General features: G+C 49.6%; 1 protein-coding gene, 1 long non-coding RNA gene, 1 other non-coding gene and 1 pseudogene across 4 annotated transcripts; 3 read left to right on the top strand and 1 right to left on the bottom strand.

Moving 5' to 3' along the window:
• Positions 1-657: 657 nt before the first annotated feature.
• Positions 658-24,097, bottom strand: LOC121044218 (uncharacterized). Its single transcript, XR_005797206.1, has 3 exons — positions 23,608-24,097; positions 17,844-17,975; positions 658-696 (listed from the first exon to the last, which is right to left on the bottom strand). It is a non-coding gene; the product is annotated as an uncharacterized LOC121044218 (long non-coding RNA).
• ADGRF3 (adhesion G protein-coupled receptor F3) lies at positions 5,094-14,633 on the top strand. 2 transcript variants are annotated; one of them, XM_040496250.1, is made up of 12 exons: positions 5,094-5,478; positions 6,892-6,952; positions 7,357-7,497; positions 7,977-8,150; positions 8,591-8,836; positions 9,559-9,768; positions 10,275-10,418; positions 10,589-10,785; positions 11,189-11,368; positions 12,298-13,677; positions 14,150-14,191; positions 14,280-14,633. In XM_040496250.1, exons 1-12 carry the CDS (start codon positions 5,395-5,397, stop codon positions 14,439-14,441), a joined length of 3,021 nt encoding a protein of 1,006 aa, XP_040352184.1. In that variant the 5' UTR covers positions 5,094-5,394; the 3' UTR covers positions 14,442-14,633. The 2 variants fall into 2 exon arrangements, with proteins under 2 accessions (XP_040352184.1, XP_040352185.1); XM_040496251.1 differs by lacking the exon at positions 5,094-5,478 and having other exon boundaries at positions 6,776-6,952; positions 8,618-8,836.
• LOC121044621 (U6 spliceosomal RNA) lies at positions 18,995-19,101 on the top strand. Its single transcript, XR_005797387.1, has one exon. It is a non-coding gene; the product is annotated as a U6 spliceosomal RNA (small nuclear RNA).
• On the top strand, positions 21,478-22,317 carry LOC121044217 (FGFR1 oncogene partner 2-like; annotated as a pseudogene).
• Positions 24,098-24,677: the final 580 nt, after the last annotated feature.

The raw sequence follows: 24,677 nt of genomic DNA, 5'->3' as shown, positions 1-24,677 counted from the left end.
GACCCAGAATCCGAAACAGGCTCCAAGCTCTGAGCTGTCAGCACAGAGCCGGACACCGGGCTCAAACCCACAAACCGTGAGATCATGACCTGAGCCGAAGTTGGTCGCTCAACCAACTGAGCCACACAGGCGCCCCTGCAGTCTCATAACATAATATCACATGCCCAGATACAATCCAAAATTACTTGGCATATAAAAAAATAGGAAATCTCAACTCACATGGGGAAAAAAACAAAACAAAACAAAACAAAAACCAACAGTCAACAGGCACCAATGCTGAAATGACGCAGACGTTGGAATGATCAAAAAGAAGACATTAAGGCAAGTATTTTAAAAATGTCGTATGAACATTGTTGAATGAGAAGATGAAAAGTCTCAGCGAAGACATAGAAAATATAAAGAACCAAACGGTAATGCCGTAATCATAATTTTTTTTAATTACTGCATAGACTCTGTATTGGTTTCCTATTGCTTCTGTAACAAATTACTACAAACATAAGGATTTAAAACAAAACAGGGGCGCCTGGGTGGCGCAGTCGGTTAGGCGTCCGACTTCAGCCAGGTCACGATCTCACGGTCCGTGAGTTCGAGCCCCGCGTCGGGCTCTGGGCTGATGGCTCAGAGCCTGGAGCCTGTTTCCGAATCTTTGTCTCCCTCTCTCTCTCTGCCCCTCCCCCGTTCATGCTCTGTCTCTCTCTGTCCCAAAAAAAAAATAAATAAAAAAATGTTGAAAAAAAAAAAAGTACAGTTGACCTTTGAACAACTCAAGGGTTAGGGGTGCTGACCCCTAGCACAGTCCAAAATCCACGTATACCGTTTGACTCCCCAGAAACTTAACCACAAATAGCCTACTGTTGAGGGCAAGCCTTATTGATAATATAAACAGTCAATTAACATATAGTTTGTGTGTTGCATATATTATATACTGCATTCTTATAATAAAGTAACTTAGAGACAGTGAAATCTTGAGAAAATCATAAGAAAGGGAATGGAGGGGGATGGGTGAAAGGGGTGAAAGGGAATGGAAGGTACAGACTTCCAGGTATGGGATGAATAGGTCATGGGAATAAAAGGTAGAGCATAGGGCAACGTGAGGCTCGAACTCACGGACTACAAGCTCGTGACCTGAGCCGAAGTCGGACACTTAATTGACTGAACCACCCAGGAGCCCCGAAAAAAATTGCATATAAGTGGACCCGCGCAGTTCAAACTCATGGTGTTCAAGGGTCAACTGTGCCCCAAAGATCATATAATTCAACTCCTTCATTGTATTGATGTGAAAAGTGAGGTCTCTAGAAAGATGAAGTGATTGTCTTGAATCACAAGGTCCTGTAATCCTGTAGTTTAATAACCACTTTTCCACTATTATAGCTTCCTTGGCTTTTCTGAGCACGTGTCCATACACATTCCTTTAATTATAAATAACAGAAACCTGCCCTAGCTAGCTCAAGCAAGAAGGGAAATCGTTGAAAGAAGTTGGGGTCCCTGATGGGACTCAAGATCAGGAGTGTAAATAAGCATCAAGAATAAACTCAAGGGGCGCCTGGGTGGCTCAGTCGGTTAAGCATCCGACTTCGGCTCAGGTCACGATCTCGCGGTCCGCGAGTTCGAGCCCCGCGTCGGGCTCTGGGCTGATGGCTCAGAGCCTGGAGCCTGCTTCCGATTCTGTGTTTCCCTCTCTCTCTGCCCTTCCCCGTTCATGCTGTGTCTCTCTCTGTCTCAAAAATAAATAAAGGTTAAAAAAAAAATTTAAACGGCTCCATCTCTGTTTTCCTGCTCGGCCCTATTGACTCATGTTCTGTATTTCTATTTGCATCTGAGTAAAAACCAGAGAAGCTACTCGGGTTCCCACTCCAAGGGGGAAAGCAAGAGAGTTCATCATTTTTCGTCCTCAGGCCCCAAACACCTGACAGGATCTAAGAAGAGCCGGATCCCAAATATGTTCCAGAACGTTAGCGTCAAACAAACCTGGCTGAAGGCGGCATCGGCAGTCCCCACCTTCAACGATTTATGGAATACCACCTATTGGGGCACCTGGGTGGCTCAGTTGATTGAGCATCCAACTCTTGGTTTCGCCCAGGTCATGGTCTCATAGTTTCATGAGTTCGAGTTCTGCATCAGGCTCCTTGCTGACAGTATGGAGGCTGCTTGGGATTCTCTGTCTCCCTCTCTCTCTGCCCCTCCCCCCACTCATGCTGTCTCTGTCTCTCTCAAAATAAGTAAATATATTTAAAAGAAAGAAAGGAAGGAAGGAAGGCAGGAAGGAAGGACGGAAGGGAGAAAACCTATTATTCACCGGTCACTTACCTTTGATGGGACCGACCCTGGATTCCTGAAGGAACACGTATACAGGACCCCTTTCCAATAGAAACCGCTAACCCCAAGCTACAATGAGACTAACTCTCCCTTCCTTTCGGAGTCTCCCAGGCACTCATCTGTTATTCTCTGTCACTCGTGCTATTCAGTAAACTCTGTTTTCACTTCTTCCTAGCTTGCATTTGACTTCTACCCTGTAGCCTCTTGCCTGGTCCTGCAGGACCCCCCCCCTCCCCTACCCCCCACGATGGATCCTTGGACCCAGCCTGCCTGCATCAATATCTCAGCTAAGTTCCCTTCCCAATCTAACAATCTATCATTTACTGTTGCCAATAATGTAATGCCATGTCTGGTGGAAAGAGAATAAGAAGTTAGGATTCTCATGGGATAAAGGTCTAAGCTACATTTATTCTTTAGTAACCTATTAGTAGTTTATATAGTAAAGGAGGTTTTAAGATAACCTGCTTGGATACAGATAAAAGAAGCCCAGATCGCAAACCTTTGTTATCGAAGACCCTGCTGACGTGTCCTGGAGGGCTCAAAGCCCAAAGGAATGGAAAAGAAATTTCTTTGGCCCAGGGTGCAACCGAAAAGCTGCCGGCAGGGCAGAGGCCAATAGAGGCCAATAGCCATATGGTTGGCCTTGGACTTGGGGAGTACGTTGGTGGCAGCAATAAGAACCTGTTTGTCTGAACCCCACCCTAAGCCTGAGACCTGAGTCAACCTGCAGGTGCTTCCTGGAAACCGGGGACACCTGGGCAAACATGAAGAACTCTGAACCCGGTTGGTACACAAGAAAGGAGTTGAGACTGTAAGACTTGACATTTTTATTAAGGCTTTTTTTCCATTATGGAGTACCAAATTGAAAAACACAGAAACACAGAAAAACATGCCAAATCCTACCATTTAGTTAGAACCACCGTTAACATCTTGGTGTGTTTCATCTGTGGATTGATTCACTTGAAACAAATATTACTTAAGGCCTCTGGTGCATGGTACTAGGTCCTGGGGAATCCTGAGGTCAAGGCAACGGACGCGTTGTAGAGCCTGTAGCATTTCCTTCCAAGCTTTTCTAGGCATTGTTTTGTGCCGGCACGGATGTGTCGAACTTCTCTAAAATTACGGAAACAGCTCCATTTCTCTCTTCTGTAGTCCCTGCTCCTCGGGAGCCCCTGTCGAGCATTGTCCGGTGCCACTTCATGCTTTGACTGGTGCACTTTGGTGACCGTGGCAGATGCTGCTAGTGTCCTGTATCCCCCAGGAGCGTCTCAGACCACCTGCCGCTACACTGCACGGTTCTCGCCATGCTGATAGCATCCCACGCCCAGCATTGTAGCTTCTCACTCTGGTTCTCAAACCCGATTCTTCACCGTTTTCAAGCTTTCTGAAATGAATTACTTAACAAAGTCTTTGTTTCCCATGCATGTATTTGTTCTATGTGTCCCCTATGCCTTCCATAGCCGTCTAGCAAGGGGAGACTTGAGGAGGTAGTGAAGTAGAAATGTACTGGGGCTGGACTTTTACTCTAGGACCTGTGTGTGTGTGTGTGTGTGTGTGTTCAAATCAACCCTTTTTTTTTTAATTACAAAAATACATGCCTCTGTTTAGAAAAAATATATACCAGACACACCCAGATCCTTACTCCAGATCCTACACTCGCCAACTTTCTGATGTGTTTTTCCAGAAATAGCCATTCTAGAAATATCTTTTCTAGGTATAGAAAGCACAGGTATTTAATATAGATTCCCTTCTTTTACATAAAGGTGAGCATAATATACACTTTAAACTTCACCATATATATTGAGATGCAGTCCAAAATAGAGTTTACTTGACTTTTTTTCCACAACAATTCTTGTTGTTTGGAATTGTCCCTTTTGAATGGATATTTTGGTTGTTTAACTCATTTACTATCACAAATAACTCTGCCTTGAACATCCTTATACACACATTTTTGTACCCACGTATCACTACACTTCTGTCAACACTGAATATGATCAATACATATCTTGTCTTTTGATAATTAGTAGATGACAGTATTTACTTATTTCAATGTGGATTTTTATGTATATCAAACTACTGACATTGCTTTTTCAGTAAACTGATTTTTTTTCTTATTTTTATCCATGTTCTATCTTAATGCTGTAAGATAAAAATTTCTTATGTTAAGGTTGGCCCTTTATTCAGTCATCATACTACAAACATGTTATCTTTTGCCTTTTTATCCTAATGCCCTTTTCATCCCCAAATTAAAGCTTCATTTTCTTTTTGGTTTTCTGGGTTTTGTCTCTTGTTTAGATTTTTTTTTTTTTTTAACGTTTATTTATTTTTGGGACAGAGAGAGACAGAGCATGAACGGGGGAGGGGCAGAGAGAGAGGGAGACACAGAATCGGAAACAGGCTCCAGGCTCCGAGCCATCAGCCCAGAGCCTGACGCGGGGCTCGAACTCACGGACCGCGAGATCGTGACCTGGCTGAAGTCGGACGCCCAACCGACTGCGCCACCCAGGCGCCCCATTGTCTCTTGTTTAGAAAAGCCATCCTCACTTCAAAACCATTTTGTGAAATTACTTGATAATCTCTCCCAGCATTTTCCCAGGTTCTTTGTTAAATTTAAGACTCTGGAAATTATCTTCACTGTATGATACATACAGCCCTAATGTTCGTCTTTTCTGGGCTCTGGGATCAATGACCCAGCTTCCTGGAAGTTTCAGGACAATCCAGATTTCCCAGATCCCTGGAGACATGACTGAACCTAGCTTATTGACACATTGCTGGCTGTGACCTAGGAGCAGCACCCCCCCCCCCCCCCAAGCCATCTCCACTTCACTGAGTTCTTGGTTCAGACCCCAGAACCTGAGCAGACCATTCTCACTGGGGTATGTGGGTTCCAGGTGGCCCCACAGGGACCTCGATGCCCATGTGACTTAGTCACAGGCTGTAGCACTTCCTCTGTAAATTTGGCGACTCCTGTCCCCTCTTCCCTCCCATCCCGGCTGTGCTGGGCCTTGCCAACTCCTCTTGGAGGAAATTTGCATCATGCAGCAGCCTGAGGACTCAGGAGGACTGATCCACTGAGCCATGATCTACTCGGCTGTCCCCCTGCTACTCCTGGCTGTGACTCTCCCTCTGGTGGGGTCACCAGCTCCTCAAGTATCCCAACCTGTGAGTAAAACTGGGGGGAGGACCCAGGTAAGACGCAGCAAGCTGTGGATGAAGGGACAGGTGGAGGGGCAAGGGCCAGGGGGAGAAGTCATGTAAAAAAGAAAGGCCAGTTTGCTGTAAAATCTCTGAGAGGTCAGTCTCATTTTCCAGGCTGTGGGATAGCTTTTATTTCTTTGAGTCACTGTGAACTCCAGTGATGCCAGAAGGCTCTCCCAGTCAAGCTTGCCCTTTAAAAATTAAAAGAAAAGGGGCGCCCGGGTGGCTCAGTCGGTTGAGCGTCCGACTTTGGCTCAGGTCATGATCACCCAGTCTGTGGGTTTGAGCTCCGCATCGGGCTCTGTGCTGACAGCTCGGAGCCTGGAGCCTGCTTCGGATCGTGTCTCCCTCTCTCTGTCCTTCCTCTGCTCACACTGTCTCACTTTCAAAATAAATTAAAAATAAAAAATGAAAAGAAAAGAAAAATTTTCCAGATTTGGGAACCACCGGCATAGAGGACAGGAGAGAATCTGAAGAAAGACAGCAGAGTTGGAATTAGCACTTTTTGATCTGTTTTCTCCCAGGTAGCGTCTATATCTATATTTGTATCTCTCTGCACCTGTATTTGTATCCGTATCTGTATCTGTATCCGTACCCGTATCTATATCTGTATCTGTCTCTGGATAGATACCCACATTCACGTACAACTTTGGGAGAGGGAGGAGTTGGTGAGGAAATAATTTACAGGAACAAGAGACCGAGGGAAGATGCTGCCTTATGCCCACCCTCGGTCGCAGTTCCTTCGGAGGGAATAGAAGTCCCCAAGCCTCTGAGCCCCAGCCAGCTCTGCCCAGCCCTCCCCACCGGTGTTCCAGACACAGCGTTTCAGTTAGCCTAGAGGCCCAGGGACAGGTAAATTCGGGAAGGAATTAAGCAAAGCATGTTGACTCTCCAGGGTGTGCCTGGTTCCTGGGTTCAGGTGGCATTTGCAGGGCCTGGCGGGGTCCTTGGGGCTGTATCCCTGCCGCCTCCTCCCAGAAGCCTGCTTTCCCTTCCTGATGTGCCTGCTGGATTACAGGCAAAAAGAAGGGCTTCAAGGGGCATCCGAGTTCAGTCGGTTGAGCGTCTGACTTCGGCTCAGGTCATGATTTCACAGTTCAGTTCACGAGTTCGAGCCCCACAGTGGGGCTCACTGCTGTCAGCACGGAGGCCAATTTAGATTCTCTGTCCTCCCACCCTCTCTCGGCCCCTCCCCCATTCTCTCTTTCTCTCTCTCAAACGTAAACATTAAAAAAAAAAAAAGAGAAGAGCTTCAAAGAGGTAGAGTCATGTCAAATGACTCAGGCTAGTCCCCAAGTTGCTTGGGGAAGAAGGTGTCCCTGGAAGAAATGTGGGGTCAGCCCCCTCTCAGAGGTCTCTCCTCGTGCTCTGTTCCAGGGACAGAGTCAGGCTGGAGGGGAATCGGGGCAGCAACTGAACCAAAAGAGTGGAGCAGGTGGTGAGTGGATGGAGTGGAGAGGAGGAGGAAGGGGTGAGGGGAGGGAGGGGAAGCGGGGGGAGCAGAGGGAGCGGGGAATGAGGCTGAAGAGGGCACACGTGTGGAGGTACCGATCCACGGCTGGTCATGGCGGCCACACAGGTCCAGATTCCAATTCTCTGGCTGAGAGGCCTTGAGAAAATCCTCCATCTTGGAGAGGCTCGTCTGTGAGCTGAGGGTTTGGGGGGAAGGGTGGCGTGGAGCTGTGTGTGACCGCACCCCAGCTAGCGAGGGCTATGGCCCTCTTGAGGCTCGTCAGCTCCTAGCTGGCCTATGGGAGGTGGGGCCTGCCCTGGGTCCTGGCAGTCACCAGCCAGGTGTGGGAGGCAGAAGGGGACCCTGGCCTTGCTGTCTCTCCTCTGTAGAATCAGTCTTGGTCTCAGTCTATGTACAGCTGGACTTTTCAAATCAGACCTGGCCATTGACACTCTCCAGGACCCTGACTCCCCCCTTTGCCTCGGCCTCCTCTCCCCCAGCAACTCTCGCTGGCCTCGGCCTCACCACAGGTAGGGGGGATTCTACGGAGCCCTGCCTCTCAGTGGCCCTTACACTGCTTGTGGGGGAAGGAGGCTCAGACGGAAAGGAACCTGGGCTTCCCAGGCCTGCGGCCAGCTTGCCTGAATGGCTGCCCCTTTCCATTTCCTGGAGGGTCTGCATGGCCCAGCTTCTTTCCCATCTCCCCCCCCCCCCCAGACAGACCCTTTCCTTCCTGTTCTATGCCCCCCTCTTCGAAACTCTGCAGAGGCCCAAGAGGCAGCCGGTGGTGGGCTGGCACTTCTCCGCCCCCCAACCCTTGAGGACTTTGCCCAGCAGGACCTCTGCTGCTTTGAACCCTGGCCTGAGGAGGCAGTCCCGGATGGCTGAGGCTCTTGTGACTTCGGGATTGTTCCAGGCACCCAGCCCTAGAGCCTCTCGGGCATCGGGTCCTGACTACCTGGCTGTCTCACACAGGCTGCCCACTTCTCGTCCCCTCCTTCTGCCCCAGAGTGTAATGTCCATCACGATGGCCGCACCTACTGTGCCTGCCTCCCTGGGTACCAGTGGAACGCCAGCGTCTGCTCCCGTCGCCGTCCCTGCGGGAGTCCCCGCAGCCGCGGGCCCTGTGGCTGTCTGGTCTTCAGCCCTCCTGAAGCCGGGTACTGCCAGCTGCTGCCACCTGGTGAGGAGGTTTGGGAACTTGGAAACCAGGGGGCCCAAGTGAAAGAAAGCCCGTGTTTTCTCCTCTCTGACCCTTGTGTTTCTGCCAGCCGGCCCAAGCCAGTTATCCTGGCAGATCACAGCCCTGAGCCTGGGGCCCGAGTAGGGAGACGAATGAACAGAGCTCCTGAGACATATGGACACGGAGAGAAAGTGCTAGAGTGACTGCTGTTGACCCCGGAAGGCCAGGAAGGGGCTCTGGCGGCCCCAGGTTACCTAGGGGAGTGGCAATCACCGGCCAAAAGGCTTCCCCGTTGGTTCCCAATGACAGATAGGTCTGGACTGCAGCAGCCAGGGACAAAACAAAACAGTATTGGGGACGTGGGGAGGAGGAATGGGCTTCGGACGATGGGGAAGGAGTGAGAGCTTAGCCACGTGGAGGGCCACAATTCATGCTCTAAGCGGCCCCTGCCTCCTGCCTCCCCACAGTCCCCGGAACACTGAGCCTGAACTCCCAGGTGCAGATGCCTGGCAACACGCTGAACCTGACCCTCGTCACGAGCCACGAGACCACCAACCTAAACTGGTTCCTGCGGCCTGCGGGGAGCCCCAGACCCATCCTCCTGCAGCCGGGGACACAGGCGTCCCTGACCTCCAGCCCGGGCCAGGCTGTCCTCAGCATCCTCAACATCTCGCATAAATGGGCAGGTAGCCAGCCTGCCCTTCCTCTCATCTCTCTTCTCCGTCCTCCTCTTCTCTCCGTCCTTCCTCCCGCACCTTGCCCTCCCCCTCCTCCCTCTCCTCTCCTTCCTGCTCTTCTTCTCTCCACTTCTTTTCCCTTTTCATCTTCCCATTTACCCATTCTGGGGAAACAAAGGCCCGGAGGTGAACAATCGAGAGAATGGGCTTCCATTTCAGCAGAGAACAGACGCCTGTTTTTCTTCAAGATGTTGCAGTGGCAGCGAGCAGTGCTGGAAAGGCATCTCCTGGTGGGGAAGAGGTTCACCTTAGGATTCGAGGTTCCAGGCTATTGAAAACAAAAGTTAGGAGCCTCTTCTCCAGTCCTTTTCCTCCTAGAAACCCCTTCCAAGGCAGGGATCTCTCTCTCTCTCTCTTTCTTAAATTTTTAATATTTATTTTTGAGAGTGAGAGAGCCCGCGTGCACGGGGGAGGGGCAGAGAGACAGGGAGACACAGAATCCAAAGCAGGCTTCAGGCTCTGAGCTGTTGGCACGGAGCCCGAAGTGGGGCTCGAACCCACGAGCTGTGAGATCATGACCTGAGCCAAAGTCAGATGTGCAACCGACTGAGCCACCTAGGCAGGGATCTTTCTTGCTGGGCTTAAGCAGAGGCCAGACCTGGCAGGAGAGCTTCTGCGGCGCAGGGGTGGGGCCGGAGGAGCCGGGAGGTACAGCAGGTGTGTATCTGCAGGTGAGTACACGTGCCGCTTCGAAGCTCAGGGATTCAGGTGGGAGCTGTACCAGGTGGTGAAAGTGCCCCTGCAGGCGACAGACGTGGCCCGGCTTCCAGACCAGCTCTCCATCTCCTGCGCCACCAGCCCCGGTTTCCAGCTGAGCTGCTGCCTCCCCAGCACACAGCTGGTCTACACGGCTTCCTGGAGCCCCGCAGAGGACAACAAAGGTACGAGGAGCGCTGTGTCTGGCTCAGGGGACAAGGGGCAGCTGGTGTCCTCCAAGCAGCTGGCTGTTCAACTCCCAGGAAGCAGAGAGGCTGCAGTTCAACGTGAGGCTCCGGGTCCAAGTTCATTCAATACCGTGGTTACCCCGTGAGCGATCCTAACCCTCCTGATACAGCAGTAACCGCATGAGTGTAGATAACTGCTCACAAAATGTTTTCCCACGACCTTAATGAACTCTGGCCACACACTCTGTGAAGTTCCTTTGATGATAGTCCCCATTTTGCAAGCTGGCTTCGAGTCCTGGGGCTGGTTAGAGGCCCCCAGGTGCCCTTCACCAAGGTCCAAGCTCCGCCTCTGTAGTTTGATCCTCGCACACAACTCCACTCTGCCCCACGGCATCAGCTGCTTCCGAAGTTGCTAGAGACTGAAAGGGCATCTCTGGGCCGGCCAGGTTCTGGGTCTGCTCCAGGCCCAGTAACCGCTCCCCTCTCTCTCGTGTCACCTTCAGCCTCCTTAGTCAACATGCCAGGCTCCTGGTGCCTCGTGCTGACCGTTCAGCGCTGCCCTGCCGCTGATACCACGTATACTTGTGAGCTGCAGAGCCCAGGACTGACCCCTCTCAGGGTCCCCATCTCTGTCACCATCATCCAGGGTACGTGGGGCTCGGGGTCCAGCTGGTTGGGTCCAGCTCTCACCTGCTCGCCCTGGGAGCTCCTCGACGTTTCCCCCACACTGGGCCACACGGCCAGTCTCCAGACCCCGAACGCGGGGGAGGCTGGGGCTAGACCACGGTTGCTGAGCCTCCTTGATATCATTCTTCAGACGGAGATGCCACCTGCCCTGAGGACTCCTCAGCTGTTGCCTGGAATGTCACCAAGGCTGGCCACGTGGCACAGGCCCCGTGTCCAGTGAACAGGACAGGTGTGGTGAAGCGGACCTGCGGGCCTGATGGCAGTTGGGAGCCCATCCACGGCGGCTGCACGGACACAGGGGTCCTGGCCTTGTTTCACAGAGCCTGGGTAAAGCTTCAGGCCCCGCTGCTCCGGGCCTCGCCCTCCATGACCTACCCCTTTCTCGCTTGGGACCTAGCTTTAGAACCCTTTCCCCCTGAGGCCTGGCCTGGAGGCCCCTCACCTTCCCTGAACCGGAGCCCGGCAGAGCCAGGGTGTGAGGGTGGGGGCCACGGATGCCCGGGACTCTCATGGTGGGGAGGGCGCTCTCCTCCAATCCTAATCCCACCAAGTGTCCAGCCCACTAACACGGGTGTGAGTTCCTTCCGTGTAGCTTCCCGCTCCCCCGGGGACTGGAGCAGGGCTGGGGAGGAAAGAGCTGGATGGGGGAGGAGTGGCCCCTCCCTTGTGACGACTCGCCCACCCCCCCCTCCCCCCCCCCCCACTTCCTGCTGTGTCTGGTCTGTCTCAGCTGCTGCGGGCAGGCCAGGGCTGGCCTGCTGTGGAGGTGCCACAGATCCTGGCTGAGCTGTCGGAGCAGGTGATGGTGGTGAGCTCGCCCTCTGACTTATTGGCACTGCTGGGCACCATATCCTTCCTGGCCAAGGTGGTGGTGGATGCCAGAATACAGCTTAACCGCAGCGCCCTGGAGGTGAGATCGCTGAGCCACGGCGGGGGGCCGCCGGGGCGGTGGGGGCCCGAAGCTCTTTACCTCTGGGCACTTCTGTCCCTCTGGCATCGCCATGGGCTGTCAGAAGGCAGACCTTTCGAGAGAGTCTGAGTGTCTGCTCTCCTGGTCCATCTCACCCCTTGGACATCGGTTTCCAAGGCCATGGAATATGGACAAGGTCTGAGGCTGGGAACATGTGGGAGGTCGGGGAAGGCAGGAAGGGATGTGAAGACATGAGTTCAGAAGCATTTATGTACATGCAGAGATGGGTGGATATGGTGTAAATTCACGAGCCCAAACAGACACACGCACACACACGATACCTACGTGGAGGTCCCCACGCCCTCAGCTTTTGCTGGACTCACCTGAACCAGCTCCCAGCGTGGGCAACGACTGACGACCATTAAGCTGCATCCAAAAGAATAACCAGGGCCAATGACATTGCGCCCTCTTCCTGTCCGGGAATGTATGTTACATGTGGGTGGACAGACATGCATTTGGCCTTCCACTTCAGAACATCGTGCCTGCTAACCACTGGGCCCCACTCCTAGCTTTACAGACCTGTTGGGGTTAAGGCATTGGAGAGGGGCCCCCTTCACCCTGGGTGGCCCAAGGGATGGAGGCGAGAGAAAGGTCGTCAGATGGAGGCGCTGGATGCACATCGGGAGACCACGTACTTGAAGCCACCCCGGTGGTTAGCCCAACGGCTGCCCATTCTTCCCATCTAGAAACTCTCCCTTCTCGGGCCTGTCTTCCCCTTCCCCTTTCCCTCCCCTCTTGGGTCTCTTCCGCAAGCCTAGGAAAGGTAGGTCTGGGGCCTCTGGTTCCCAGTGCCCCTGACGACGCAGCGCAGTGGGTTCTAGCGGCCAGCGCTCATCTCTTTGCTGGGCTCTCTCTGTTGGGTGCCGCAGGCTCTCCTGAAAACCACAGACAAGGTCCTAGACCTGGACACCAGCTCTCTGTGGACCCCAGCCCAGGCCCAGAAGCCCTCGACAGGCTCAGATCTCCTGCTGGCTGTGGAGACCCTGGCACGCAGTCTGTGCCCTCAGGATCACCCCTTCTCCTTCAGCTTGCAAAACGTGCGGCTGCAGACCCAGCTGCTTGAGCCGTTTCCCACTGACTACAGAGTCTCCTTCCGCACTCAGCCCCCACTGCGGGCCCACATTCCCAGGTGCTCCCTGGCCCCGCTGGGCCGTAACGGCACCAACGTCAGTATTACTAGCCTGGTGCTGCAGAAACTGGACCGCCTTCTGCCCTCAAGCTACGGGCAGGGGCTGGGGGACTCCGTCTATGCCACTCCCGGCCTGGTCCTCGCCATCTCCGTCATGGCAGGTGGGCAGGCCTTCGACCAGGGAGAAGTCATCATGGACTTCGGGGGCACGGGTAGCACTCCGCACTGTGTCTTCTGGGACCACAGCCTCTTCCGGGGCAAGGGGGGCTGGTCGGACGAAGGGTGCCAGGCGCAGACAGCTCGTGCCAGCCCCACCACCCGGTGCGTCTGTCGGCACCTCACCGCTTTCTCCGTCCTCACGTCCCCAAACACTGTTCCGGAAAACCTCACCCTGGAGCGGCTGAGTCAGGTGGGCTTGGGGGCCTCCATCGTGGCACTGCTTGTGTGCCTAGGTGTGTACAGGCTGGTTTGGAGAGTGGTGGTACAGAGCAAAGTCGCCTACTTACGCCACACGGCCCTGCTCAACGTGGTGCTCTGCCTTTTGGCCGCAGACGCCTGCTTCCTGGGAGCCCCACTGCTTCCTCCGGGGCCCCGAAGCCCGCTCTGCCTGGCCGCTGCTTTCCTCTGTCATTTCCTCTACCTGGCCACCTTTTTCTGGATGCTGGCTCAGGCCCTGATGCTGGCCCACCAGCTGCTCTTCGTCTTCGATCAGCTGTCCCAGTGCCGAGTACTCTCCCTGATGGTGGTCCTCGGCTACGTGTGCCCGATGGGGTTTGCAGGTGCCGCCCTGGCCCTCTACCTACCCCGAGGGCAGTACCTGAGGGAGGGGGCGTGCTGGTTAAGTGGGAAGGGAGGGGCGCTCTACACCTTCGTGGGGCCAGTGCTGGCCATAGTGGGCGTGAACGGGCTGGTACTCGCCATGGCCGTGCGGAAGCTCCTGAGGCCTTCGCCGTCAGCGGGGCCCCGGGCGGAGAGGCGCCAGGCCCTTCTGGTGGTGATCAAAGCCCTGCTCGTTCTCACGCCCATCTTCGGCCTCACCTGGGGGCTGGGCCTGGCCACCCTGCTGGAGGAAGTCTCCACAGTGCCTCACTACATCTTCACGGTTCTCAACACCACCCAGGTGGGTGATAAAGCGCCGGCTGTGCTTTTGCCCTTTTAGATGGTCTAGGTCACTGCCAGTGCCTTCTCGAGGAGGGGTTGAGGTGGAGCAGGAGAAGCAGTCTCAGGAATTTTAGGAGACAGTAGGCCTGGGCCGCAGTCCCTCCACGGACTCGCTGGAGGACTTTGGACAAACCTCTGGGAGCTCTGGTTTTCTCATCTGCGAAACAGTATCTGGTTTGGGCAGAGACGTCAGGGAATTGTCAGTACCCAAACTGATATTGATATTCCCTTGGTAACCAAAGTGGTCAGAGAAGCACCTGAAATGGATTCTATGCACTGAGTGGTGCTAATGCCCAGAAAACCCTAGATGGGAAGCCTCGGGACACAAATTAGACAGGACGACAGAGGCTGAAGGAAGAGGCGGGGGAGGGAGTCGATTTCGGTTGATTCCTTCCTCCATGACTAACTTATCCCCGTATCCCCCCGTTAAGGGTGTCTTCATCTTACTGTTTGGTTGCCTCATGGACAAGAAGGTGAGTCTGCCCACCTAACCTCTGCCCAACTTGCGGTGCCCAGGCCAGGACGTTGGCTGGCGTAATGAGGGCGTTACCTGTCCTGCAGGTACGAGAGGCTTTACTCAAACGCTTCTGCCGCTCCCAGTCCCCCAACTCCACCATCTCCCTGGTGAGTTATTGGCTTCAAATTCTCAGTTCTCCCACTAAGGGGTCAGACGCAGCCGTTCCACAGCCTTCCCGAGAGGAGACAGGCACAGCTAGAGGCTGAGAGAAGCTTGGGATCGTCTTCTAGAATGAGCACTTTCCAGGCTCGAAGTCCCCAACGATGGAGACAGGAGCTCCGTCAGAGCAGTCGGAGTCAGGTTCCTGGGCTCCTGATTACAACCTGGACTGCTGGGGACTCTCTTAGCCCCTGGTTTCTCCATTTGAAAATCTGCCTCCAGTTACTATATGAAGGGAAATGTAGGATCGGTAAGCATGGGAGTCAGCATAGCTGAGAACCAAGTTCCTTAGGGCTACTGCGGCCCCAGGCAGGTGAGAACGTGAAAATGGGCACAAGCTCATCAAAAGAGAGTCGATAATAATAACAGTCGCCCTGCAATTGGGCCTTCCGGCCCCTTCCTAGGCTACATATGAAACCTACATCCCGGAGCAGAGCAAAGGAAGAAGTGAAGACACCAGGTGAGAAGCAGGCCTTCCTGGGGGCAGCGTGCGTGGCATGGACGGAAGCGGAGGCTAGCAAAGGGCTTCCTGGCCAAGAAGGCTCCTCTTCACGTGATTGACGGTCCCGGCCCACGGGTGGAAAACAGACTTTTCCAGCAGAGGCATTTCTTGATGGGACGGGGAAGGTGGAGACCTCAGAGAGCAGGGAGTTTTACCACCACCAAGCCTTGGTTCAGTCCACTCTGAAAATTCCTTTGTGCGCTGTCAAATTCTTAATCGTCCTGGAAAACCCTTGCCTTGAAGGAATCGCCATTGGTGGGCTTGGTGTCCAGAGGGGTGGGCAGCCTGCAGAGGCGGTGAAAGGTCTGCTTCACCAGCCCAGAGCTTCAGGGCGAGCCCTTTGGCACAGAAGGCAGAGGCTTTGAGTGAACCACATGCAGAGCCCATCCGAGGGAGTTGGGGGAACGTGCCAGAATCCACCAGGATGAGCCATGGCCCGGGGCTCTGAGCCCTTCCCCCATCCGAGAGCCCAGCGCCCCCGCACAGACAGGCTAATGTCTCCACTCGTCACGTTCCCTTCTCTCGCAGGTCACCTGCCCACACCCCTAAACTATCCAAGCAAAAAGAGCATGAAAAACTAGCTAAAGCTACCTGTTGAATAAGCCTGCCTTTGCTGTAAACGTAATCGACAGATATTAAAGTTCAAAATAATTGCAAGTAAAACCGTCTCAACCAGTTTTTGACCAATCGACAGTTCCTGGTACAGATAGATTTGCTAAAAATTGTTTTATTTTTAACTACTCAGTGATTTCTTTTCTGATTATTTCTTCTCCATAGCTATGACAAAAGGATGACTGATGACAGGAACTCTACTCTTGCAAACATTAAAAGTGAAGGACAGATTTTGGTTCGTTTCTTTTCAAAGTTTAGGAAAAGGTGAAGTTAACAGGTCCCTCTTTCTTTAACTTTTCCAACAATATCAGTATAACTGTAAGTTTCATCAATGTACGAATGTATACAATCACCGATCTAAGAACCTTTGTAAGAGCGCATTAATGATTTTACCGTAGAGAGGAAGTTGCCACCGACCGCTAAGAATTAAGGCAACAAGATGACAAAAAGGGGCATTTAAAAGTGACAGGCTCAGGTCACCTGGGTGGCTCAGTCGGTTTAGTATCTGACTCTTGATTTGGGCTCAGGTCATGATCTCGAGGTTCATGAGCTCGAGCCCCACATCAGACTCTGAGCTGACAGTGCAAAAAAGCCTGCTTGAGATTCTGTGTCTCCCTCTCTCTCTGCCCCTCCCCTGCTCTTTCTCTCAAAAAGTGAACAAAAGCATAAACTAACAAATCAATCAATCGATCGATAAATGTGACAGGCTCAAGCTAAGACCAGATATGGAGAAGACTTTTTTTTTTAAAGCCTTGAGAGGATACCAAGACATCTAGTTGAATTAACTCATGGAATCCACAAGATGATGGGAGGGTTCTGAAAAATTTTTCAACTAGAGAAATGGAAAAAAATTCTTACGAATGAGCCTTTGTTAAATTACAAAAGTCATGGCTATTTTTATAAAACGGAATGGGAATGCTTTCTGTTGAAATGAATATGCTCTTGAAAACAGTTTTCTTATAAACATGGATCTGTGTATTTTCATTGTACCGAAGTCAGCCTAAATAGTTCCCTACATGGATTCAATTGTTTCGTTCAAATAGAAGATACCAACTCAGCAGGGCACTTGTAACCGGTCTATGCCTCGGACTTGTTCCAGCCCCCACGGGAGGCGGGCGGCCACTGAAACAGCGAGGGCTTTGCCTGCTGGTTTCCCTGGCCACAGGGTCCTGTCTCAATTGCCCTTGTACTTCATTAATATTTACAGTCTTAATTTTTTAAATTATAAAATTATTTGTGAAGAGTTCAAATAATACACGTTCGCTTTAAAAGCAGCAGAGACCTCTGAGTGTGCTTCTGTAGAAATCTACGTTCTCATATTTCCTTCTCAAATGACGACACGCACTCAATGCATGCTTTGCTGCTAAAAACATACGTTAGGATTGACAAATGAAGTGACATTAAGCCTTCGTTCCCTTGGTTGTCACATAAAGAAAGACTGAAAAGAAAGTTCTGGAGGTAAATATAAGAAAGTAAAGATGTCATTTCTAAATTCCATTTCTAAAAAGACGGCCTAAAGAAATAAGCAGACAAGTGAGCAGATGAATGTACCAAGGATGTGCGTTCCAGTGTGTTTATATCCTCCACAAAGCGCACTTGGTAAAACCAATGAGGATATATCTACCAAAGGAGTGCTATGTGGTCATTTAAAATGACGACGTATAGCTACACCTACTGATACGGGAAAATGTTTAGGCTCTACAGCTAAGTAAGACAAAAGGGTTCCAGAACAGCATTATACCAGCCAATTTTGGTCCATACCAAAATTGGGTCCCTTTGTGTCCAAATATGTGTGCACTGAAAAAGAGAGATATCAAAATATTAACGGTATCTTGCTACTTGATTTTTCACTTTTTTCTTGCTCTGTAAATATTATTTGAATTATTTTTTACAATGAGCATGTGTTTCTATGGTAGAAAAAATGTTATTTTGAAAGAGTTCTTCTGAACATTTTGCATATTTAAAAATAGAAACTTGTCAAGCAAAAACAACAACAACAACAAAAAACAAACCCATAAACAAAATACCCCCTGGAATTTAGATTTGTACAGAAGGGTGGACTACATTAGAGGTTCTCGAGGAAGCTTGGACTTCTGTTTTGGGGATCAATTCTGTTTGATCGCTGACAGTTCCCTAAGCGTGGAGGGGGAAAGGGGCTCCTGGTTGAGTTTAGGGCAGGCAAACATTGGCAACATGTCTAAATGCTTGGTCTCTTTCACAATAATGCATTTCTTTCCAGAGTAGTATTTTACCTCAGTGTTTTTGTCCTTCATCCCCACATTCTCCCATTTCCTCTCAACCAATGATCCCTCTTCATTGAAAGAGCATAACATACCAGTTCAGAGTCCCAGATAAACCACAGCGGACACAGACAGAGGACCTCTGAGTCATCCATTAAGTCCCAGAAGAAGACTGGAGACTCTGCTACTGCTTTTCATTCCTTGAGAGAGACTGGAATTGGAGAGACCTGGAGAAAAAAATTTTAAACGTAAATGAGAAAGGGTAGGGGGAGAAGATAGGCTGAGAATTAGGATTCCTCTCTCCGGAAAGATGGATGCAAAGGTGCAAAGAATGTGTCTGGTTTGCTGGTTGCTGTAGCTTCAGCATCTAAAATATGCTTGACATGTAACAGGTACTCAGTTTAAGTATTTATTGAATGAATGAACTATACAGACCACAGCAAGAACAGGGACTTTTGCTCAGAATCAGAGAATCGTTGGGGGGGTGGGGGTGGCGGGTGAGGGAGGGGAGCACAGGGGGGAAGTGCACTTCTGAAGTGTGAATGAAAGATGAGGGCAAGTCAAGGCTCTCCTCCCAAATGGTTATTTGGTGGAACAAAGGGTCTAATTAAAGTTTTATATGAAAAGGGAAGCACTTAAGTTGGGATCTTTAAGAAGAGCATAACGGGGGAGGGGGGCAGGCACCTGGGTGGTTCACTGGGTTGAGCATCTGACTTTGGCTCAGGTCCTGATCGAATGGCTTGTGAGTTCTGGCCCCGCCTACGTCGGGCTGTCTGCTGTCGGCTTTGGATCCTCTGTCCCCCACTCTTTGTCTCTCCTCCACTTGTACTCTCTCCCTGTCTCTCAAAAATGAATAAACATGAAAAAAATAGCGTAACCAGTTCGAGGTACCTGAGAACAAACCGCAATGTGTACTTTATTTTTTTTTTAATGTTATTATTTACTTTTGAAGGAGAGAGAGACAGAGCATGAGCAGGGGAGGAGCAGAGAGAGACACAGAATCCAAAGCAGGCTCCAGGCTCTGAGCTGTCAGCACAGAGCCCGATGCAGGGCTCGAACTCACGAACTGTGAGATCATGACCTGAGCCAAAGTCAGACACTTAACTGACTGAGCCACCCAGGTGCCCCAACAATGTGTACTTTAGATGGAGGCATCTGTAACCATGACAGCCAAGGGTCGTCTTTTGTAGCAGTCACACTACCGAAAATCGCTCAGTTTCTCTTATGCATAAAATGTTTAGAAACAGTGCTCGCTTCGGCAGCACATATACTAAAATTGAAACCATACAGAGAAGATTAGCACGGCCCCTGTGCAAGGAGGACACACAAATTCGTGCAGCGTTCCAGATTTTTAGAAAGACAGATACCATATGTTTTCACTCATATGTGGATCCTGAGAAACTCAACAGAAGACCATGGGGGAGGGGAAGGGCGAAAAAAAGTTACAGAGAGGGAGGGAGGCAAACCATAAGAGACTCTTAAACACTGAGAACAAACTGAGGGTGGGTGGGGGGGTGGGGAGAGGGGAAAGTGGGTGATGGGCACCTGTTGGGATGAGCACTGGGTATTGTATGGGAACCAATCTGACAATAAATAATATTTAACATAAAAAAAAGAATGTTTAGAAATAGCATATAACTTATGTAAAGCTGGGTGAACGTGACCTAACTGCAGACCTAGAACTTCAGAGACACCACGAAAGCCCTCTCCAATCCGATCCCACTGCCTCCCGCCCAGAGGTAACTTCTACTCTGAATGTGATCAACGTAACACTAAGAAATTTTTTTTGCGGTGAAACACGGAAAATTTACCACTTTAACCAAGCATACAGTTGCATAGTGGAAGGTACATTCACAGTGCTGTGCGACCAATCTCCAGAACTCATCTTCGAAACTGAAACTCTATACCTATTCAGCAACTCCCCATTCCCCCCACTCCAGTCCCTGGTAACCGTCATTCTACTTCCTGTCTCAACGAAGGTGACTATTTTGTATACCTTATATAAGTAGAACCATACAGTGTTTGTCCTTTGGTGACTGGTTTATTTCACTTAAGGTTCATCCATGTTGTAGCACGTGCCAGGACTGCCTCCCTTTTTAAGGCTGCATAGTACTCTACCGTGTGTATACGTATACACACATTCAGCTGTCAATGCACATTCGGGTCGCTTTCCCCTATTGGCTCTTGTGAATAATGCCACTATGAATGTGGGTGCACAAATCCCTGCTTTCAATTCTTTGGGGTACGTACCTAGACATGGAGCTGCTAGATCATATAATAATTCTATTTTTAATCTTTTGAGGAACGATCATACTGTTTTCCATAGCAGCTGGACCATTTTATATTCCCACCAACAGCGTACAAAGGCTCTGGTTTCTCTTACATCCTCACCACCGTGTGCTATTTTCTGTGGGTTTTTTAAAAAAATATTTTTATTTATTTTTGAGAGAGAGAGCAAGCGAGCGAGCGAGCAGGGAAGGGGCACAGAGGGAGACACGGATTCAGAAGCAGGCTCTAGGCTCTGACCTGTCAGCACAGAGTCCGGCGCGGGGCTTGAACTCACAAACTACAAGATCATAACCTGAGCCGAAGCCAGATGCTCAATAGACTGAGCCACCCAGGTGCCCCTATTTTCTGGTTTTTTGGTAACAGATATCCTGATGGATGTGAGGTGGTATCTCGGTGTAGTTTTGATTAATGATGTTGAACTAGTTGACTAGTGATATTGAACATCTTTTCATGTGCTTATCGGTCATCTGTATATATTTTTTAGAGAAACGCCTATTTAAATCTTTTGCCCATTTTTAAACTGGGTTATTTCTTGGTTGTTGAGTTGTAAGAGTTCTTTGTATGTTCTGGATATTATCATATATGACTTGCAAATATTTTCTCCCATAGGTTGCCCTTTGATGCACAGAAATTTTTTATTTTTAAAATTTTTTAACGTTTATTTATTTTTGAGACAGAGAGAGACAGAGCATGAACAGGGGAGGGGCAGAGAGAGAGGGAGACACAGAATCTGAAACAGGCTCCAGGCTCTGAGCTGTCAGCACAGAGCCTGACGCGGGGCTTGAACTCACGGACCATGAGATCATGACCTGAGCCGAAGCCGGATGCCTAACCAACTGAGCCACCCAGGCGCCCCTGATGCACAGAAATTTTTAATTTTGATGAAGTCCAACCTATTTAGTTGTTGTTGTTGCCAGTGTTTTTGGTGTCACGGCCAAGAAAGTACTGCCAAATCTAATGTCATGTAGCTTTTCCTGTTTTCTTCTAAGAAGTTTATCAATTTAGCTCTTATGTTTAGGTCTTTGATCCACTTTGAGTTAATTTTTGTACATGGTGTAAGGTAAGGGTCCAACTTTCATTCTTTTGCAGGTGGCCCATTTTCCCAACACCATTCGCGGACAAGACTGTCCTTTCTCCATTAAACGGTCTTAGTACTCTTGCCAAAAATCATTGGACCACATCAGATTTATTTCTGGGCTTAAACAAAAACCAACTTATCTCCAGAAGGTTCTCCTTGGGCCAGTGATGGGGCTCAGCCCTGCTGCCCCCTCCAGCCGCCCCTCCACTGACTGCCTCTGCTGGGTTCTGCGTCTGCTCGCTGAAGAAGCTGAACAGGCGAGAGGCGTCTCTTCCCTTGGGCGCGTGGGCCCCAGTTAGCAGAGGCTTTGAGTCCTAACACCACAGCTGATGGAGGAGGGAGACCAGAATACTCCTTTAGAAATGAGTTGCACAACTGACAAGGCACTCACTGATGCTGATGCGCTTGCTGAAAGACTGAGAGATTGTGATGACACAGCAGAATCTCCGACCGAGCAAACCACCGCTCTCAACAAGTGAGCAGACGTGATGAGCAGGATCAGGAAGAAATTCAAGAACTTAACGAAGCTGCAAGACATTGGCCACAGTCCGCGTTGGTTATGGGAATCCAGCAGGAAGGCAGACAAATCAGAGAAGTACAACCAAAGAACAAAGAATTGCATATATCCCTGGAAGAAACATCCATAGTTAGACTGCTAACGGCTAGCAAAAAAGATGATCTGGATATAATGATGAAGTCGAAAGAGCAGCACTCCCAGACTGACATGGGTTGTTGTAACAGCTCTGGAGTCCTCCTTGATGCATCTTGACACATCTTTGAAACATCTCAACATGGACCGGAGAGGAGGCACTTGGAAGCAAATCAGAAATTCCAACTGCATGTTGATCAGATAACGGAAATGACAGCAGTAATGAGGAAAGCCATTGAAACTGATAAGCAACAGGGGTGCAAGGTACTGGAACAAACATTTCAACTTGAACAAGAAAACAAACGCTTGAGAGAGGTCCTTCACAGGAGTGCACGTGTGCATGAGCGGGGGAGGAGCAGAAAGGGAGAGAATCCCAACTCAGGGCTTGAGCCCAGGATATGTGAGATCATGACCTGAGCCTAAATCAGGAGTCAGAGGCTTAACCGGCTGAGCCACCCAGGTGCCATTTTTGAACCTTAGGAAAGATGTGTCTGAAAGTCCATCTTTGACAGTATTAGTGACCAGTAGCAACCAGAGTCTGAGGAAGAGCTGAAGAGCCTGTAAGTCTTTGAGTTTCATATACTTCAGATGGTCACTGGGACTGGTCTACTAAAGTGAATGAGTTAACAGAAAAATCAATCTCAAGCTACGCTTTTTTCCCCCTATAGTACGTACAGTGGATTGGCAATGACATTTTCTCTTTTACTATTTTAGAGACAGAGAGAGAAAATGCAAGTGAGCAGAAAAGAGTGGCAGAGGGAGGGAGGGAGGGGGAGAGAGAGAGAGAGACAGAGAGAGAATCCTACGTAGGCTCCATACTCAGTGTGGAGCCCAATGCTCAATCCTACGACCCTGGGGTCACGACCTGAGCCAGAGGCAAGAGCTGATGCTCAACTAAGCCACCCAGGCGCGCCTATAAGTATTCATTTGATTTTTTTACAAAATATATATCTAGTATGTAAATTTTTAAAAGCCACTAGAAATAGAAACGGACTTTAACATCAACTGAAATCTAAACTTTTCTTATTTTGTGATTATAGGATTAAAGAGGATAAAAAGGTAAAAAACAAAACACCATTATTTCCAGATCTTTCCACTAATGTCTTTTTTCTGTTTCAAATCCAACCCATGATACCATAGTACATTTGTCATGTCTCCTTAGCTTCCTCTGGTCTGAGTTTCTCCGTATTCTCTTATTTTTTGTGAACTTGATAGTTTTGAACACATTCTGTGTAGATGTTCCTCAGTTTGTGTTGCATGTTTTTTTTATGACCCAACTGGGCTAATGGGTATTTGGAAAGAATACCCCTGAAGTGCCCCTTTGATCACATTATGCCGAAGTATGTGGTATCTACATGCCAGCACTGATGTTAACCTTGGTCACTTAGTGAAATTAGTGCTTGCCATGTTTCTCCACTGTAAAGATGCCTTGTTTTCCCTTCTCATACTCTATTTGCTGGAGTTGAGACATGAAGTCCAGCCCGCACTCAACCGAGGACGGACATGTCCCACTTCCTGGAGCACAGAGTCTACACGTATTATTTGGAATTCTTCTGTATGAAAGACCTCTTTTCTCTTCCCTTAACTGTTTTAGAAAACATTTTTATCTCATATGTAGGCATCTCAGAAACAGACTTAAGTTTTGCCTGTTTTTGAACCTGTCCTGTCAATGAACATTTGTTATTTACAATATTTTGCTATTAAAGAGCAATGAATGGTGCTATGCACTCTCTTGCACGCGTCTCCTGGCATTCCTGTGCTGGGTCACAGACCGTGTGTCCGATGCAAATGTGCAAGATGCCAAGCTGTTTTCCAAGTGGTTCATATCAATCTGTATTCTCACCAGTGGTGTGTGATCGTTCCTATTGTTCCACATCCTCATCAACACCTGATATTGAGTCTTCATTTTTCCTGATGGGTATAAAAGAATAGCTCATTATGATCCTAATTTGATCTTTCATTACTAATGAGCCTCTTTTCATGTTTATTCTCCATTTCTACATTATTTTCTAAAAAATGCCGGTTCATATCTTTTGCCCATTATTTTGTAAGTCATCTTTCTTCTTTCTGATGTACGGGAATTCTTCATATAACCTGGATCGCTTGAAAGATAGATCTATATCAAGGTGACATGTGACATAGATCGTGAGAGAGAGAGAGAGACGTATCTCCTTTGTAGGATGTATCTGTATCTTTGTCCCTTTTGTGGTTTGTCTTTCCATTCTGTCACATAAACAAAAGTTCTTATTTCAACACAGGCCATTTTTTTTTTAAGGTTTATTTTTGAGAGAGCGCAAACGGCAGGCAGGCGGGGGGGAGGGGTGGCAGAGAGAGAGGAGGAGACAGAATCCGCAGCAGGTTCCAGCCTGGAGCTGTCAGCAGAGCCCAGCGTGGGGCTCAAACCCATGAACTGTGAGACCATCACTTGAGCCAAAGTCGGACACTTAACTAACTGAGCCCCCCAGGCACCCCTTTTTTAAAAAGGTTTGTAATGTTTTTATTTATAAAATTTCTTTACACTTGACTTAAATCCTGGCAGAGACATCTCCAAACAGTGAAATAAATTTACCCCCAAGGAGCAATGGGGAAAAAAGTGTTATTCTAAAATGGTTTTTTGTTTTTTTTTTTTAACATTTATTTATTTTTGAGAGACAGAGCATGAGCAGGGGAGGGGCAGAGAGAGAGGGAGACACAGAATCAGAAGCAGCCTCCAGGGTCTGAGCTGTCAGCACAGAGCCCAACGCGGGGCTCGAACCCAACGAACCGTGGGATCGTGACCTGAGCGGAAGTCGGATGCTCAACCGAATGAGCCACCCAGGAGCCCCAAAAAGGTGTTATTCTAAAGCAGGACCCTCTTTATACCCCTAGCAGCCACATGACTGACTAAGATGGCTAAAAGTTACAAATGAGTAA

This window comes from Herpailurus yagouaroundi, unplaced genomic scaffold, assembly GCF_014898765.1.
Source record: "Herpailurus yagouaroundi ecotype Mexico unplaced genomic scaffold, PumYag 188, whole genome shotgun sequence".
Lineage (NCBI taxonomy): Eukaryota > Metazoa > Chordata > Mammalia > Carnivora > Felidae > Herpailurus > Herpailurus yagouaroundi.
Note: the sequence above shows the minus strand (reverse complement) of the source record. Positions and strands in the feature narration are given on the sequence as shown.